The sequence below is a fragment of the Accipiter gentilis genome, chromosome 3, assembly GCF_929443795.1.
Source record: "Accipiter gentilis chromosome 3, bAccGen1.1, whole genome shotgun sequence".
NCBI classification, from domain to species: Eukaryota; Metazoa; Chordata; class Aves; order Accipitriformes; family Accipitridae; genus Astur; species Astur gentilis.
Window position 1 is genome coordinate 35,814,410 of NC_064882.1, and position 12,439 is coordinate 35,826,848.

Genomic DNA, 12,439 nt, shown 5'->3' on the forward strand with positions numbered 1-12,439 from the left:
AATTGTTAATGAAGAAGGCTTGACTGCCCATCATTTCTGTGTAGGCCTTGTTTTCCTCACTACAAGGAAGCAGAGGCACAGTGAGATGTAGCAACTCTCCTTATATTACAGAACTGAGCAGTCTCAAATTCTTGAATTTCTTTTGAAGTCAGTCTAAACAATCAAGCTTGTTAAAAAGAATAGATGAGTATATTTTCATATTCGTTTCAGTGCTTTTCTTGTTCGTAGCCATGGAAATGCCCAAGCAAAGGGCACTACAGTACAGTAGCACTACTGAAAGCAAATAGATAAGCACTAGAACAGACTGCCTAAAAAAGGGACGCTACTTCTACCATTGGAGATTTTTAGGAACAGATTAGACAAATGTGTCAGAAATGATGTATATAGGTATGTATACACACATCCTGCCTGGGAAAAACAAGGAACTAAGTGATCTCTAGACTTCTCTGAATCCTGTTTTCCATACAGGAACAGTTTATATCCAGAAGGGCTATTAAATTGATTCAGAGTTTACAGAGAAAAAAGAACAATTAGATTGCCTATAGGACATTAAAACTTGTGCACTTTTTCCTTTATCGATCCCCAACTTGTATTTGAAAAAAGTACTTGTTTGTGGTTTAAGCCCATCGTCCAAAGAGTAATTTGCCTCATTAATCCCTACCTGCTCTGGTAGGCCACCCTGAGCCCTTCCAGATATAGGACAGAAATTGCTATTGAATTTTTCTTTTTTGCAGTTACTTTATTCATGTAATAATGAATGTTAAGGACTGTTATCTTCCTTTTTGTTCCTAACATCCTTTCGGTAGGATTTTTCACTTTTTTTTTTTTTTTTTTTTTTTTACATTTCATAACTTCTAATTTTTCTATTGATGTCTGGCTTTCAATTGTCTTCACTTTGTGATGGGGTTTTAGCCCATAGTCTTTTGACTCTGGAACCCTCATTTATTTGACAACAAAGTCTTCTTTATGCTTTTAAAATATTTTTCCTCCCTTTTTCCTATAATTTCATTCAATACAAAAACATTAAATTCTTCGAAGCACTGCAGATCCATAGAGGTATAATAATGGGTCTGTTATCTGCCGAAATTGAATGTTACTTGGTTTCATTCATCATTATTAGTTCTAGACAATAACTAATTTTTGGTCCAGGTTTTTTTTTTCCTAGCGAGTTCCAGCAAAAAGTTACCACATGTTGGGTGCAATGCCTGTTGTGTTACAGAATTCATATATTTGCTTTTGGAAATGTAATTTAAATTGTGCTTGCTTAAGAGAATAAATCTGCTACAGCATCCCAACTTTTCATTATGCAGCTATGCATAATAAAAACCTTGTTTCCTTCTCTGGTATGATTTAGTGATGAGTGAAGATCCATAACAGAAGTACCATGAAGGCTTTGTTAGCAATTATTTATGGGCAGTTAAGATTCTGCAATTCTGAGATACAAGCAGCAATATTTTTAGTTTCTATAGTTTTACTCCTTCACACCTGATTACTCATTTTGTCTTTCCTAAACAGCTTGTAGACAGCGACAGAAACAATCCAGTCACGCACGTCATGTTTCAGTAATATCAATTCAAACGTGCTGGCAAGTCTCACAACTATCCTCCCGTACCTCTCCTGCTCTTCATTTTCTTGCTGTCTCATGGAGGGGAACTTTAAACCATGTAAGTCTATTCTTACCCAGTGGTAACAGAAGGGTTAACAGTAATGATAGTTATAGACCTGGCCTCATTTTCCTCATCCTTTATCAGGCTTAAGTTCCTATAGGAGGAGGCAGCCTTCTGGGAGAGCGAAATGGCACATTCTTCAGCTATTCTAGATTCATTGATATTAAACCTATTAAAATGGTTTGGTGCACAGATGTTCCACTGCTAGTAGGAATGCCTGGGCAGATGGCGGCTGTGCTGGGAATGGACTGCTATCAATCCCAGATGTGCAAAAGATAGACAAATATTAGTTTTGTGTGAACAAAATTAATTTGTGATTAATTTGAAGTAGAAGAGCATAGTATTCTTCATTTGTCAAAAACATCACCATTTGCTTGTGAGGTATCGATATTTTTGATGAAGTCATCATCCTGCTCATTGCTACAAGTCAGCAGAAACTTGAATTTATTCATTGTTCCCTTTTCCGGTACCATAAAACATGCATTAGTTACTTTATCATACATACAAGTAATTCCGTAAAGCAAGGAGGAAAAAGATCAATGTCTCATCTCCATTCTAACACTTACCTTCAAGGGAGAACTTTTCCATCTCTTACCCTGATGGACGGTAACAGAGATTATCCATCACTTGCTACACTTGCTACACTTGCACTCTTGCTTGCATGAGCTAAAACTACCTTAAATGACAGTGATGGGAAATGAAAGCAGGAGCTGTTGGTCAGCTAGTATTCAAAGATGTGCAACCGTTGTACCTTTACAATATGCAAATCCTTGGTTAACTAGAGAAAAAAATATATTGAAATGCCTCCTAGATTTATGACAGAGAATTACTGACCTCAAGATGGATAGGGAGCTGCGCAGCTGATTCAGATGAAGCTGTTTGGCTGTATCTGCTTGCATCATACTTGGCTTCTGACGAATGAAAATTCAGTCTAGATGTTCCCATCTAGTTCTTAAAAAAACCCTAAAAGTTGTATAAATTGAAAAATTGCTGAAGCTTCAAAACAGAACTGAAAGCCTAAGCAGAGAATGATTTCTCACGTCTGCAGGGATAAGGAGCAGGAAGGAAGCTTGCATTTCTGTTTCTTAACTCTACCTTGTTCTAAAGGAACAAAGGAAGGACTATTACTTTGCATACTTTTTTCATGTGTAACATATTTCGAGAAATCAGTGAGGCAGAACACAGCACAAACTCTTCATGCTTTCTTGCAGAGTAACCGTAAAACGGGTATCAAATTCTGCTGGCATGACTATGAGTTTGTATGACAAGAGCTTTTGAATTGAATGTTTTTAAAAAATTAAATTCTCTAGTATTAATCTATTATTAGACCACATAGATGTTTTTTTGCCCACTGGGTGAACATCAGTTGCCAATTTGAAGCTGCTCTATGTAGTGCTTCATTTCTACACACCAGCCAAGGGAAGACACTCTTGAACAAAACATCAGGATTGTGTCCCAATAATTTTTACAAAATTAAGTATTTTACAGGTTTACCTGACTCTCGATGGCAGAGGACTGATGATAACCACACTGAGTAAGTGCCACAACTAACTTCTTATCACACTTTTGAGGATTTACTTACAACCCATCTGTTAAACCAGGAAGACTGGATTTCTCAGCGTCCCCTTCTGGATGCACTTTAAATTTTGCCCAGCTGAAAAACAAAGGCACTAAAGGTCCCCTTTGCACTTAGTTATGCATTTATCCTTCCTGTACCTCGTAATACCTGTTCTGTTTCCTTTCAATAATTAGGACATGCCATGCTTTCATGAGAGCTAATGGTGTGATGCTGTATTTAGTCACATAATGTCAGCCCTTTGGCTTTTACCAGTACAGAGGAATAGTAATACACAACACTTGTAGACAGAAACATAATCTTGGATGGAGGTGGCTTTAACAGAATTGATGCTAACTGCTAATGCAAAACCTCAGCTTTTGCTAATAGCTTTCAACAACCAGGAATGCTGCTTACCCTTTTCCATGAGTTATACAGTCATTCACATGCAGTAACTTTTTTAATATTGACTAGGCTGTGATTTTCTGTAAACATTTTATGGCTGACCCTGGTATTTTTATGCTGCCTAGCATGATGGGACCTTAGTTGTTTTGTGTTTCTTCAGTGCAAAGAACAGTAAGAATTTTGTTGCGAGTGGGTAACAAAAAACCTACCAGCTGAAGAGTCATCTGTGGGTTGGAAATGGAAAATATCCACTAAAATAAATCACTTACTTAGAATGGGATCTCAAAGGTATTATGATTGTTAGGCAAAATTCTATCCTTAAATAAGTGCTGACTCAAAAAGTGTTTAAGCACCTAACTCCTTGTGTGATTTGAAACTTTCAGCTGTACTCTGCATTCTGCTACTGCTGAAAGATTTCCTGCAGCGTATTTTTCTAATAGTTTCTTCAGCCTAAATAATAGTACGAAGATGGGAGTATCATTATTTCCTTTGGACACACTCTGCAGACTTACAGAATTCACGACCATGTATTTCCATTCTGTTATTTACCGTAGGAACCCAACAACTTTGACCCAAGTTTGATAATACCATGACAATACACTCTTCTGCTCGCTCCAGCAGAAGAATTGATTCCCACTCTCAAAACCAGAAGGCAAATGTTCATACTGAAAAAGGAATTAGTGACAGCATATGCTCCAAAATAGTATGTCTCTTGCATATAAACAAGTTCATAGTGCTTCAAAGCCATTTTGCTTTTATTTACTTTAGTAGTAATATGCAAGCTGTCTTGCAGAGGTAGCAGTGATTTTCAAAGAAAGGTAAGGAGAAATTAGTGCCAATCTTAATTGTTTTATGGTGATACCCATCTGAGAAATCCAGCAGAAAAAGCGCTGATATTTATCAGCCTCTGACCCAGTCACAGAAAATATCTGCAGAGGTGCAATTTTTGGTTGATGGAAAGCGTTCAGTGCCTAGTTCTCATCTTGATAATGACCTAATTCTCATCTTGACAGCATGGAACTGGTGTCAGTGGGGTCATGGTGCCAAGTACTTCTGTACAAGTTTACCTCAGGCTTTCGCGGTCTATTCAGGTGTAACTTGGCTGTATCAAAGCTTGAATAATTGTGGCTTTGCTCTTCTTGATATTGAGCTAATTACATTAACACAAGTTCAGAGATTTCTGCATTTGCTGCGCTCAACATTTCCAGCTTCAGGGTAGACATAAGAGATGTGAGGGGATGACAGGCAGGTACTTACATCCTCTGTTAAGATGAGGGACAACTTTATCTTACTACCACGCTAGAGACATGATCACTGAGTCTAGGTGCAACGCGCATATGACCTTTGCAGAAAAAAAGCAGTAACAAGTTTCAAAGATGATAAGGAAGAACGAGAGCTCTGCTCCTGTAAGGTACCGACTGCTCGTAACTCCTTTGATTTCAGCGTGGGAGTGGAGAGAAGGGGCGTGCACGGTAGGTTCACTATGCAGACGCCAGAAGATGGAAGGTAAAGATAAGAGAATGGAAAGATTAATCAAACATGCTCGAATAGCAATCACCACCCTAGAGCCTCCACTAATGGCACTACAGGTCAGTTCCACAGAGCTATGGATACACCTTCGCTCGATGCCCCAGACCTTCCGCAATCCAAACTTTCCAAACCCACCAAATTCTGTTTTCCTCGTAAACGCAGCCAGGAACAGAAGGGGAGCCCCGTCGCAGACCTGCTCCCCCCCGGGAGCCGCCACCTCGCAGGCCCGGCCGCCCCGGCCCCCAGCGCTACCACTGGCAGTAACGCAGGACGGGCTGCTGCAGCCGCCCGGCAGCGAAAGAGCGGCTGCCCTCCTCTGAACGCCCGCCCGCAGTTAAAGCCCATCGCTCTCCAGCCCGCTCCGCTCCGCTCCCCGGGACCACCCCACCGCCTCCGCCGCGCCTGGGCCGGGCGCGCACCCGCTACCCCCCACCTCAACCCCGCTGAGGTGATTCAAAATGGCGGCCGGCGCGCAGCCCCGGCGGCCGCCTCCCCCCACCGCGCAGGCGTTTCCTTCCCCGGCGGGCGGCGCTTCTCACCGCCGCGCTGGGGAGGGGGAGCGGCGGCGGCAGCAGCGGGGCGGGAGGAGGAGGAGGAGGCGGAGGCCGAGCCGCGGGGACCGGAGCGTCCCGGGAGGAGCCCGGCACCTGTCCCGCCGGCAAAGCCCGCCTCTGCGCCCGCAGCCAGGTGTAGCGCCGCACCGCGCCGCGTCCGCCGCGGGGGCGGGCGCCATGGGAGGCCCTGCGCTTCGCGGAGACGGCGCTCGGCGGGCGGGGGCTGCGCCGCCTCACCTCCGCTGAACCCGCCGCTCCTCCGCGGGCACCGGAGAGCGAGATGGACCGCCCGCCGCAGCCGCCAGCCGCCTCCTAGTCGTCCCGCGGCAGCAGCGGGGCGGGTTGGGCATGGCCCAGCGCGCGGAGAGCGACGGAGGGCAGCGCTACCCCGGTGAGGCGTCAAAGTTTCTGCGTGGCTCTTCCTCCTCGGGCGGCAGAGCCGGCCGGGCGGCGGCTTGCGCTCCTGCCGGGGCTCGGCCCCCCGCTCGGGGCCGGGGCGGTGTGTGTGTGTGTGGGGGGGGGGGGGGGTGTTTGCTGGCACCTGTTGGGGTGAGGGGCAGAGCCCGGGGCGGGCGGGAGCACCCCCCACCCCACCGCACCGCACCGCGGCGGTGAGGGGCTCGCCGGGGGCCGGCCGGGCTGCGGGGGGGTGGGAGGCCGGTTGCGTTGCCCCTCCGTGGCCGCCTGAAAAAGTTAGGAGGAGCAGCTGGGCTCCGCCGGAGTCTTCCCCGAGCGGTTTACAGACCGCAGAGGAGGGTGAGCGTTGCTTCCTCGAGCCGCTGGGGAAAGGCATCCGTTGTGGGTTTTTTTTGTTTCTTCTGCTGTTTGGTTGGGTTTTTTTAAGGGCAGGCCGGCATCTAGGAAACCTTCGCAGTGTCGGGTCGGCCTCAAAGCCCCTGAAAAGCAAGCAACTTTCGTCTCTCTCGCTGCTTCTCTTTCTAGTCGGAGTCTCCTAGGCGATTCCCAAAGACCAAACAAAATACAGCTAACATTAGCTGAAGTTCTCGTGACGCTGCTGCTAATTTGACGTGGCCTCGCGTTTTTCAGTAATATTGGGGTGTGTGCGGGGGAAAGCCCTGTAAACTGCCTCTGGAGCAGAGGCTTTAGAAGAACGCTGTGAGTCATTTATGTTGCCTGCCTGACATAGCAAAAAAGTGGAAAAGCGGTGAATGGTTTGCTTACGATCACTCTGCAAGCACTCTGCCTCAGAAGCCAGGTTCGTGAAGCTCACACTTTGTGAAGGGCGCTGGCAAGGAGTTAGGTAGAAGACTTCTTAATTAAAAAAAAAAAAAAAAATCCCAACTTGTTTCTTTTCTTTTTGCTATTAAAGTTTTGGTAGTGCTTATGTATGTAGTCTTAGTCGCTGTATCTCGTGCTTTGTCAAAAGCTAGACTTCTGTAGCCTCAGGAATTCTTCACTGTTGGCAATGCTGTGGCTGTTAGAGCGTGAACATAAACAATCTGAACCAAGAAATGTTTAATAAACAAAACGGGGTTTGGTGCTCCTGTGCACTGAAGTCATCTGCAGTTGCACTTCATAGCAGCAATGTGTTTCTTGGTACATGCAATAAAAATACTCAAATGCATGGAGAGTGTAAACTGTTAATTTTTAAAAAAAACATTTTTCCTTGAAGAGAAAAACAGCTGCAGCTCTGTAATTGAGGAAATTCCTTGTTCTTAAATTAAACACTTAATAACAAAAAAAATTGCTGGCAGAGGTAAGGGTTGAAGAGACAAGGCATGTGATAAAAATTGAGAAGTTAAACTCTTTGAGAACTGAGCAGTATATGTAAACCATTCCTCTTCTCATTCCTGTGAGGCAAGAAGGTATAAAGCCTGTTTTGTAGACAGTTGTCTTGTGCTTCCTTCTGAAGCCTGTTTTGTGGATAGTTGTCTTGTGCTTCCTTCTAAACAAGTTTGTTGCCTAAATTGCATTGCAAGTCACAGCAAACTTGGGAGAACATGGTTTGAATTGGCATCTTTCTGATCTTTGTTTTACTCTAGTGGTTTGGCATTGCTGTTAACTTTCTTTAAATTTTACATTAAAATGGGTTAAAAAGCCATTTTATTCTAGATCTTAGAAATTATAATCATATATGACTTGCTCCCTCTGTGTGATTGAGCGATATGCAAAGTCAAAATCTGTTTTAAAGCCTCTGGTAATTGTCAGAACATGTCTTCTTGCATGCCATGATCAGAATCTGGGGAATGTAAGGCTGTATGGACAGCTATACTGGGACAGACCAAACCTCCACCTGTCAGACTGAAGAATTTACCTGGGAGAGGGCCTAAAAGCAGGGCTAATGTATGTTCATGTTTCTACGAAGTTCTGACACTTGCAGTACAGGGGCTTCCTGAGTTTGTTTAGGAATCCTCAGTCATTTTTAATTCCCTGAGCTTACATGTAAATTTCTGGCATCCACAGTGTACTGTGGCAAGGAGTTATGCAGGTCAGCTACCCTTTGCATGAATAGCTATGTCCTGATGTTAATTTTGAACCTGGCTACAAAACTATCTGGTGGCCCTTAGCACTTATGTTGGAAGAGTTAATGAGTAAATATGTACCTACCCTCTCATTGCCACTTGTGACCTCTGCTGTGTTTTCCTATCTCCCTTTCCCTTGTTATTTCTCTTGTGGGATATTCACACCATGGTTCCTGTAAGACATAGGATATTAAGACTTTACAAATACCAATTTTATTTAGATGATAATATATTTAAGTAACCCATGGGGATTATGAATGTTTTGCAGACAAAAATGCTTATTCTTTCTCAGTTTATTATTCTACTAATACTTTAATAATGCTATGTTTATTATGATAATGTTGCAATAATGTTATGTTAGTAAATGATTTATGGAAGGAAGCTAATGGAGTACATGACACTTAGAATGTTTGACATCAATTGTCAGATTTTGCACTTACCAGTGAGGCAGCTAAAATAAGGAGTATAAATATCACTTCACTCCATCCTTAAAAACAATCCTACAACAACCTGATGCAAAATGAATCAAGGTGTTCTCATGTATGTTTTTGACAGCTGATTACATTTCAAGTTTTCATTTAAAGCCCTTGATGGGTATACTTCAAAACTTCCCATAGTTTTGCTGAACTGTGTAAAACCCTTGTAGCTTGTTGTTGCATAATTTGCTCCAGCAAGCTATAGCTGTTATGTGCTTCTGCCTCTGCAGGCTGCCCATTTAAAGGATATCTTCCTGTTAAATTTCTTGCTTAAAAAAAATACCAAACCAAGTTAAAATAGCTTCAGTACCCTGCATGGAAATTTATTTTCACTTCTCTTTGAACTCTCTTGTTTACAGAATTGTTTGGCCTCTTGAGCTGCTGTATTTACTGGCTCTTCCAAGGCTGCTTGAATGCTTACATTTGTAAGCTTAGTTGAGAAGAGGCATGCAATTAAACTAAGGACTGGCTGCTACTCCAGAAAATCACTGAGCAGAAGTGAAGGCAGTCACTGGAGGAATTCATTATGGGAACATGCTTGTGCTATTTACCCAAACATCATCAAAGTTGTTCCTGGCTGATTACATTTCTGTACTTTGTTTTCTGGATGCTTTAAGAAGTATGAATTGTGGTAAAGCAAACGCCTGCACCCTTGCTTATACAGTTCCATAGTGTGTGTGTTTGTGCTTTAGACTAACATTGGGGCTGGGTGGGCTGGTGATTTAAGGAGCAATGTAATGTGTATGAAGGGGTGGGTGAGCATGGGGAAGAGAAAACAGTCAGACTTGTGTTAGAAAAATAAGTGAATCCAAGCAAGAAGGTCTGACAGAAAGAGATCCAAGTATATGCAACACTAATGTCTAATGCTCTATGTTATGTCATATTTGTACACTTTGACTGTCACAGTTGACTTCATGAAGTAGAATAGTTTGTTGCCTGTACTCAAGGATCGTCGTTGAAGGGGTTTTGTTTGTTTTTTTGCTGGGCCTTACAATTTTAATTTGGTGAACAGAGAGGTTCGTAATGTACACAGTTGGTATGCTAACTATCTCAAGACATCACTTCTTTAAATTGCAGGGGATGGAAACTTTTCAAACCACGGTAATGTGAAAAAAGAAAAGTTGCTATAGCAACTCAGTGAGAAAAGTGTATATCTTCACGAGATTTTTAGTCAAAACAATACATTTGAAACCTTGCTTATCCAAAGGATTAGGCAGTTGATGCAATGATTGATTTGGGTGTGTTACGGAGTTGGCTGTTAGAAAGTTCTGAAAAGGTCTAAAAGATCCAGGGTTGTTTCTACTTGACTTTTCCCTACACTTAGGAGTGGATTGAACTGGAGCGTCAGATCTACTAGTGAATAGCATTTGTGTAGTAAGCTAAAGAGTTGGTATAGTATACAAAGTACATTTGGATTCACTAACTTTTCATGTGACTGAAAGCTTGTGGAAGAAATTGTTACAGTTTGGACCAGTGGAATATGTTTGAAATGTGTTTTCTGTCACTTACTGCCTGTCAGTATCACAATGCCAAAGTTTATTGATGGGCTCAGATCTAAGAACGGACAGTACATCAAACCCTGGTGTTTGGCAGGGCTTAGGTGCCATTAGCCAGCGGTTTGGGATTGCTGGGAAGAACCAGTTTTCCCAAATGATATGTTTGGGTTTTGTTTTGTTTTGAGGGTGAGGGGAGGTTGGGTTTTTTTGCTTGTTTTTTTAAAAGTAGAATGCATGGAGGACCTCCTAGAGGACAACTGGCAGCTTTAATTAAGTGCTACACTTGAGAGAGGAGACCAGAGGCAGGAGACCAGGCTTCAGGAACTGGGAAAAAAACTGTCTAGAAAGCAAGCTGTTTGCAAAATGGAAGGAGCATTCTTCACTCCTTCACACTTAGCCCAGAATGTTTCAGAGTGAAGAAACTGAAGCAATATGTGCATATTTGTTCTGCCAACTGCTGCAGAGTAATTACATTGCAAACTTCAGCAGAACTGTAGATAATTTAACCATTCATATAGAAAGAGAGGATGTATGTAATGTCACAGTAATAACCATGTAGAGTTTTAAAGGGTCGGTAGTGGTTCTGGGAGCCAGGGCAGCAGTCCTGATGGTGTTCCAGTTTTATGAAAGGCTGCAGTTGTCCACGAGGGCAGTGCATCTAATCTGCAGCTTGTACTCGACTGCCCTGTCTTTGAGAGTTGCTCAGATTTAGACTGGAAGTGGGGCACTGAGTGGATTAACTAACCTGCTGGCAGCCCCTGGGGAGACAGTGTGAATGTATATTGCAAATACGAAGGATAGCGATCCCTGAGTGCAGTAAATACAATGCATTTGCAAGTGTCAGTTTTACTGTATGCGCAGTGATGAAGTGCATCATGCGTATTGTCAAAACGTTGGCTACATGAATAGCTTTAAAGCTCTTCAGATTTTGCATCTCTTGCTTAATGCAAAACTGATATATTATGCATTCTATTTCACTGACAAATTTATTATCAGTTTTATGGTTTCCAGAAGAGCACTAAGAAATTCTGTTTAAATGAACACTTCAGAATTTTGGTCCAAGTGTGTGGAAACAAGTTTTGTAGCACCCCAACATCAGTAAATATGCATTTATGACTGTATAAAAACAAATTTCAAATATTTGTCTTAATATTGATATGGAACATTAAAGTACTGCAGTTTTTATAGTATATAATTTCACTCTCCAGAGATGTATATGAAGCAAACACTGGCACACAAACTTCTTATGAAAAGCCTTTCATGCTTGACATTTTCTGGAAGCCTAATTTAAGTTGCCATTGTCCTGCTTGTTCAAGCAGGGGGAAGGGATAGTAATCATGTGCAAAAGATGAATAACTTTTAATTCAAAGCCTAAATTATGACAGGACTGAGTGTACTTAAAAAAAACCAAACTCAAACAACAAACAGCCAAGAATAAACTGCAACCTTTCTGCAAACTCATAATCTTGTCTTTTCTTTCTTTTTAACCAGCTACCAGTTGGGCCAAGACAACTGATGTAAATTTATCCAACTCCTTAAATGGTTTGAGCTTTCTGGGAATTCTGGATGCAAGAGTGGGCAGCGGAATCCAGGGCCTTCAAAACTTGAACTCCGGGACCCCAAGATCTCTCTCATTGCCTGAGTATGGGCCTGGTCAGCTGTCCAGTGCTTTAGAAGATTGTCATAGCCTTAAATCAGTGGATTCTGGTATTCCAACTCTAGAAATAGGAAATCCAGAGCCTGTTCACTGCAGTGTGCTAAATGTGAAGAGAAAGCAGTCAGAACCTGAAATTGTGCCTGACAGGGCTTTTCAGAGTGCGTGCACACTGCCGTCTTATGTGCCTCCACATTCTCTGACTTCTGAACATGACCATGCTGTGAGAAAATCCTCTACTTTCCCAAGAACTGGGTATGACACTGTCAAACTTTATAGTCCAACTTCAAAAACTCTGAATCGAAGTGATGATATCTCTGTCTGTAGTGTTTCTAGTCTTAGCACAGAACTGTCAACAACTTTATCGGTTAGCAATGAAGACATTTTGGACTTTGTGGTCACAAGCAGTTCAAGTGCAATTGTGAATCTTGAGACTGATGAGGCACACTTCTCGGATGTTACCCTGAATTCCACTAAAGAGACCAATGATCAGAGCCAGCAGGAGTGTTGTCAAGAGACAGACGTGGACAGTAAACGAAAAATATTGGGACCTTTTACGAACTTCTTTGCCAGGTAATATTTCCATAAAATATATTTGTATTTTAACAGCGAGATCCAG

At 42.5% G+C, this 12,439-nt stretch overlaps 1 protein-coding gene across 3 annotated transcripts in view; it reads left to right on the forward strand.

The window, feature by feature from the left end:
* Positions 1-5,751: 5,751 nt before the first annotated feature.
* Positions 5,752-12,439, forward strand: part of TBC1D14 (TBC1 domain family member 14) — a 79,048-nt gene continuing 72,360 nt past the window's right edge. For 2 of the 3 annotated variants that reach the window (XR_007504882.1, XM_049793621.1), the window contains exons 1-2: positions 5,752-6,102; positions 11,658-12,393. Coding sequence is in view for 2 of the 3 variants with exons in the window: in XM_049793621.1 (XP_049649578.1) it covers positions 6,060-6,102; positions 11,658-12,393 (779 nt within the window). In the remaining variant the exon portion in view is untranslated. Of the gene's footprint in view, positions 6,103-9,204; positions 9,302-11,657; positions 12,394-12,439 lie in introns of those variants that run through there. The other variant, XM_049793613.1, reaches the window with a different exon arrangement.